The 6626-nt window shown below is 34.0% G+C and overlaps 1 protein-coding gene across 1 annotated transcript; it reads left to right on the forward strand.

Moving 5' to 3' along the window:
• The first annotated feature begins 3584 nt into the window (after positions 1-3584).
• On the forward strand, positions 3585-6392 carry LOC141702850 (uncharacterized). The gene is made up of 4 exons (XM_074506463.1): positions 3585-4768; positions 5009-5458; positions 5557-5662; positions 5757-6392. Exons 1-4 carry the CDS (start codon positions 3585-3587, stop codon positions 6390-6392), a joined length of 2376 nt encoding a protein of 791 aa, XP_074362564.1.
• The last annotated feature ends 234 nt before the right edge of the window (positions 6393-6626 follow it).

The raw sequence follows: 6626 nt of genomic DNA on the forward strand, positions 1-6626 counted from the left end.
TTTTTAGTTCCTCTGTTTTGTTCTTCATAGGTTCAGACTGAATCGGCTTGCTCATTTTTCATTCCTCTGTCTTGTTCTTCACAGGTGTGGACTTAACCGCCTTGCTCATTTTCGGATCCTCTGTCTTTTTCTTTACACCTGCCTTGTTCTTTTTTAGTGCCTTGATAAGGTTTTCACTAGTTCTACGAGGATCAGATTTTGTTTTTCTTGAAGGCGCCATAATTAATCTGCACTTAAAACATTAAGTTTAATCTAATTGCTTCACACAAAGCCAAAAAAACTACATGAATATCAGTTGAATACAATTATAATAATGGAGGTGCTAAGGACACTCATGTGGCATCTCTATTAATGCACCTAAAATATTTTCATTTCTTCTGCATTATACACATAATACATATTGATAGTTGAGAAGCAATCAAGCATAGGCAAACCCGTGATTCCCCTCAGTAAGACAGTCATACAACAACACAATCTAACACATCACTTTCCTAAACTTTCACAGCCCAAAAGACATGACATTCAAGGCAAAAAAATTAAGCCTAATCTACCACTTTCACAACCCAAAAAAAAACATCACTTCAGAGAAATAAACCTAAATCTACAACTTTCACAACCCAAAATATAAACACATTAACTTATTAAATAAACCCTAATCAGATTTCATAATCCCAAAAAACATCACATTCAAGGCATACAAAATAAACCCAAATCATAAATAAGCCCTAAGTATTAATAAAAAACATCAGTTATACTACACTACCATCATACCCAAATCACAAAAATAAGTGTATGCATATCAATACCCCAATTGATGTTCAATTTAAAATAAAATATAAACCCAGATCATAAATAAGCCCCAAGTATAAATAAAAAAACATCAGTTATACTACACTACCTTCATACCCAAATCACAAAAATAAGTGCATGCAAATCAATACCCATATCGATGTTCAATTTAAAATAAAAAATATCAAGAAAACACAGATATCCTACTAATAGAAAGAGAGGGAGAGAGAGGAGGAGAGAGATAGAGAGGAGGAGAGAGGAGATTGAACCTGTATCGTGACTTGTGAGAGCTCTGAGAGGAGAGAAAAGAGAAAATGGAGAATGAGAGGGAAGTGGAGTGGGGAATGAAAAAAGAAGGGGGAAGTGAAATAATTTAACGGCTCAGATGCACTCCAGGTAAACTACTTTAATCCAACGGTATATAATGTTGCCAAGCAAAATAATTAAAGTAAAAAGTAAATTAGAAAATGGTATAAAAAATTGTGGACTGAAATTCAAAAATTTTAAACTCTTGTCTTAAACACATTCAGATAACGGATTTACATAAAATAGTATTGTAAGAAACATAATTACCCAGCAAAACAGTATTCTAATAAATACAATGGTTTTACAGTAAAAACCGTCATTTTATAAGTACTAGGATAACGGTTAATTATATTACACAACAGTTGTCATAATAAAACTGTTGTTAAAGAACACAGCGGTGTTAATTCGTAAATATTATTACGAATTATTATGCTAATAATAGTGTATAACGATCTAATTTTAACATCAATCATGCTATCTTTTATACGAGAAAATTGTTTATAACACCCCGGATGTTAAGAACTATATATTTTAGTGATATGACAAAAATTTGAGAAAAAAATAAATGTATTTGGTTTGTTATTTTAACAGTCAACCGGTATTTTGACCCGTACTTGTAACTTGTGTTTAGTCTCGTACTAAAGTTTCTATTTTTTAAAAAATATTTATGAATGATCCAACCATACGGATGTTAAGATCTATATATTTTAGTGATATGACAAAAATTTGAGAAAAAATAAATTTATTTGGTTTGTTATTTTAACAGTCAACCGATGTTTTGACCCGTACTTGTAACTTGTGTTTAGTCTCGTACTAAAGTTTCTATTTTTTTAAAAATGTTTATGAATAATCCAACCGTACGGATGTTAAGAACTATATATTTGAGTGATATAACAAAAATTTGATAAAAAAATAAATGTGTTTGGTTTGTTATTTTAGCAATCAACCGGTATTTTGACCCGTACTTGTAACTTGTGTTCAGTCTCGTATTAAAGTTTCTATTTTTTTTAAAAAGTTTATGAATGATCCAACCGTACGGATGTTAAGAACTATATATTTTAGTGATATGACAAAAATTTGAGAAAAAAATAAATTTATTTGGTTTGTTATTTTAACAGTCAACCGGTGTTTTGACCCGTACTTGTAACTTGTGTTTAGTCTCGTCCTAAAGTTTCTATTTTTTTTAAAAAGTTTATGAATGATCCAACCGTATGGATGTTAAGAACTATATATTTTAGTGATATGATAAAAATTGAGAAAAAAATAAATGTGTTTGGTTTGTTACTTTTACACTCAACCGGTATTTTGACCCGTACTTGTAACTTGTGTTTAGTCTCGTACTAAAGTTTCTATTTTTTTAAAAACGTTTATGGATGATCCAACCATACGGATGTTAAGAACTATATATTTTAGTGATATGACAAAAATTTGAGAAAAAAATAAATTTATTTGGTTTGTTATTTTAACAGTCAACCGGTGTTTTGACCCATACTTGTAACTTGTGTTAGTCTCGTACTAAAGTTTCTATTTTTTTAAAAAAGTTTATGAATGATCCAACCGTACGGATGTTAAGAACTATATATTTTAGTGATATGACAAAAAATTGAGAAAAAAATAAATTTATTTGGTTTGTTATTTTAAAGTCAACCAGTGTTTTGACCCGTACTTGTAACCTGTGTTTAGTCTCGTACTAAAGTTTCTATTTTTTTTAAAAGTTTATGAATGATCCAATCATACGGATGTTAAGAACTATATATTTTAGTGATATGACAAAAATTTGAGAAAAAAATAAATGTGTTTGGTTTGTTACTTTAACACTCAACCGGTATTTTGACCCGTACTTATAACTTGTGTTTAGTCTCGTACTAAAGTTTCTATTTTTTTAAAAAAGTTTATGAGTGATATGACAAAATAGCCCCAGATCTTTCTCTTAAGCCATTCAAACCTCCCAGATCTTTGTCCTAAGCCATTCATTTTCTCGCCTTTGACTCGATTTCTTCATCTTCTTCACTCGATTTCTTGAATCGATTTCTTCATCTTCTTCACTTGATTTCTTGACTCGATTTCTTCATCTTCTTCACTCAATGGTATCGATCAAACGTACAAGTGTTGGATTTGGCACGGAGAGTGCAATACAGAAGGAGGTGAGCCTACCACTGAAGGGACATAGAGTTCAGAATCGGTAGATCAAATCTTAATCGGTAGAAATGATGATGTATCCCTGGACTCCTCAGAAATGTTTAACCATATTCAATCTGAATATGAACCTCGTTATCCAGGATGTGAAGGATACACTAAGATGAAGACTTTGGTAAAGTTTTATAACTTGAAAGCAAAATATGAAATATCTGATACTTGCTTCTCTGAAATGCTACTTTTGGTCGGGTCTATGCTTCCACAAGGCAACACATTTCCTTCTTCATTCAGTGAAGCTAAAAAAAGCTTGTGTGCCTTGGGAATGGAGTATGAAAAAATACACGTATGTCCGAATGATTGTTTACTATACCGTGGAGAGAGATGAAGATGAGACGAAGTGCCGCATTTGTCAAGCCTCTCGATGGAAGTTAAACAAAAAAGGAGATGAATTGGAAGGGATTCCTGCCAAGGTTTTATGGTATTTTCCATTAATACCACGTCTAAGGAATTTTTTCAACTCACCTCAGACATCTAAGGACTTGACTTGGCATGACAGGAAAAGGTTAAAGGATGGTAAATTGAGACACCCTGCTGATGCACAAACATGGAAGGAAGTCGATGTAAGGTGGCCAGATTTTTCTTCAGATCCTAGAAACTTACGATTAGATCTATCTTCTAATGGGTTCAATCTCTTTCGTAGCTGTAATCTTGATTACTCATGTTGGCCTGTTTTGATGTTAATTTATAATCTTCCACCATGGCTTTGTATGAAACGAAAGTATATAATGCTATGCTTGTTGATATTTGGATCGACTCAACCCGGAAATGATATTGATGTGTTTCTTCAAACACTTATAGATGATTTAAAAAAGTTGTGGCATGGGAAACAAGTGTACGATGCTTACAAAAATGAGCAGTTTTTGCTAAGAGGCATCTTGTTATGGACTATTAGTGATTATCCAGCCTATAGTAACTTGTCAGGAAATATAATCAAAGGGTATAATGGTTGTCCTATCTGTGTTGATCAAAAAAAAGCTACAAGGCTTGTCAATTATCGTAAGTGCGTGGTCATGAGGCATCGAAGGTGGTTTCCCCGTCATCATCCTTATCGTCGGAAGAAACAAGATTTTGATTACACCGTAGAAAAAGAAATAGCTCCAGTTCCATTGACCGGAGAGGAGGTACTTGAAAGAGTGCAACATTTAAAGGGACATGTCTATGGTAAAACACAACGCCAACCACGATTGAAGAAAGGTGATGTTCGACCTGTATGGAAGAAGGTTTCTATATTTTTTGAAATTGAGTATTGGAAATTTTTTCCGGTTCGACATGTTCTCGATGTGATGCACATCGAGAAAAATATATGTGAATCTTTACTCGGTACGATGCTTAATATACCAAAAAAGATGAAAGACAAGGAATCTGTGCGCATTGACATGGCTGAAATGGGGATTAGAACAGAACTAAGGCCAAAAACTCCGGGTAAAACGGAGAAGTTACCATTGGCATCTTGGAATCTAACCCATTCTGAAAAAAGGTTGTTTGCTCATCCTTACTTGGCATGAAGTTGCCTGATGGTTTTTGTTCTAATATTCGGAACCTGGTTTCAATGGAAAATCTTCGTCTTACCGGAATGAAATCTCACGACTGCAATGAGATCTCACGACTGCCATACGATTTTGCATCACTTGCTCCCAATTGCGATTCACTCGTCACTACAAAAATAGGTCAGGAACACTATTATCAAGTTTTGTCTATTTTTCAAAGTGATCTGTAGTAAAGTTAGTGAGGTTGATAAGCTGGAGAAAATGCAATCGCAACTGGTAGAAACTCTTTGTCAGCTTGAAAAATGCTTTCCTCCCTCGTTGTTTGATTTAATGTTTCATATATCGGTTCATCTTGTAAGAGAAGTCGAGTTTTGTGGACCAATTTTCCTTAGGTGGATGTATCCTTTTGAGAGATACATGAAGACATTCAAGGGATATATAAGGAATCGAGCTCGTGCAGAAGGTTGCATCGCTGAGGCCTATATTGCAGAAGAGGCAGTTGAATGTTTGGTGGATAATGAAGAAGTGACAATTGGGGTAGCAAAAAAAGGCAGGCATACCAAGGATTCTATTTGCAAGCCATTATCCGGTGCAACGATTATAACCCCCAGCTGTACTGATTTGCAAGTAGCACATTTATGTGTTCTACAAAATACCATTGCTGTTAGGCCATATATTGAGTAAATTCTTACACTTTCTCTCTCTTTACTTGAAAAATTGCATATATATTTTCTGTCATTAGTTCTACCAACTTATATTGTCTTATCTTTAAATGCAGTGAACACATGGCCTTTTTAATGACAAAATATCCGGAACATGAAAATGATGAAATGTGGCTTAAAAATAAGCAAAATGAGACATTTCCAAAATGGTTTAAGGAAAAGGTATTACGTGCGTTGTTTGATGTACTTGTTCCCACTGTTTTACAACTTACTACCTCACCTGAATTATTTTACATATTTGAATTCCTTTTTTCAGATTGCTTCAAATTTGGCCGATGAAAAAGAGATATCGGCCGAGATAAGGTGGATTACAGATGAGCCCAACAAGGATGTTACTACATTCAGTGGCTACAGAATGGATGGTGTTACCTTTAGTACCAAGGATCGTGATGATATGCGTCAAGTTCAATGCAGTGGTGTGTGTGTAGAAGTAGACACAATGGTTGTGCAGGGTAATGATCAAAATATTGAGCACATATCACATACATATTACGGAGTTATAAAAAGTATCTGGGAGTTGGACTATAATCACTTTAGGGTCCCTATTTTTCTTTGCAATTGGGTAGATATAAACAAAGGGATTAAGGTTGATGACTTGGGATATACATCGATTAATTTGAATAGGTTGGGTTTTTTGCATGATCCATTTGTTTTAGCAAAACATGTTAAACAAGTTTGTTATATCGATGATCCCTCTGAAAAATTATGGTCGGTGTTGTTGAAATTGCCCGAGAAAAAGTACCATGAAGATTATGATGATGCAGATGAGGAATCCGTCGAAGTGGAACTCGAGAATGACTGTTTCATGCCCAATTTTCCCGAGATAGATGATAGTGGTGATGACATGGATAATTACATGCATGATGTTGATGAACTAATTCAACTTTCTTGAAGTATTTTTATTTGTCCTTTCAATTACTATACTTTGTATGAACATGCATAATAACTTTGGCTTGGTTCTGTTATCTATTTTCAGTTCTTGATTGTTGGTTGATTTGCTTGTTGCATCTGGTTTGGGTGGTTTTTCTTGTTGCCTTTGGTTTGACAGGTTTACCTTGTTTCTGGTAATGTTTTTTAAAAAAATACCAGAGTAAGACAACGGTTTTATCGGTTAGCCCATTGTCTG

The sequence above is a fragment of the Apium graveolens genome, unplaced genomic scaffold (assembly GCF_009905375.1).
Source record: "Apium graveolens cultivar Ventura unplaced genomic scaffold, ASM990537v1 ctg5804, whole genome shotgun sequence".
Taxonomy (NCBI): domain Eukaryota; kingdom Viridiplantae; phylum Streptophyta; class Magnoliopsida; order Apiales; family Apiaceae; genus Apium; species Apium graveolens.

What these genes read in the sequence shown, in the direction of transcription:
- LOC141702850 (XM_074506463.1), top strand. Translation starts at nt 3,585, where the DNA reads ATGATTGTTTACTATACCGTGGAGAGAGATGAAGATGAGACGAAGTGC. An exon ending in GCTGTTAGGCCATATATTGA is followed by an intron (nt 5,459 to 5,556) that starts GTAAATTCTTAC and finishes CTTTAAATGCAG; the next exon opens with TGAACACATGGCCTTTTTAA. An exon ending in CAAAATGGTTTAAGGAAAAG is followed by an intron (nt 5,663 to 5,756) that starts GTATTACGTGCG and finishes TCCTTTTTTCAG; the next exon opens with ATTGCTTCAAATTTGGCCGA.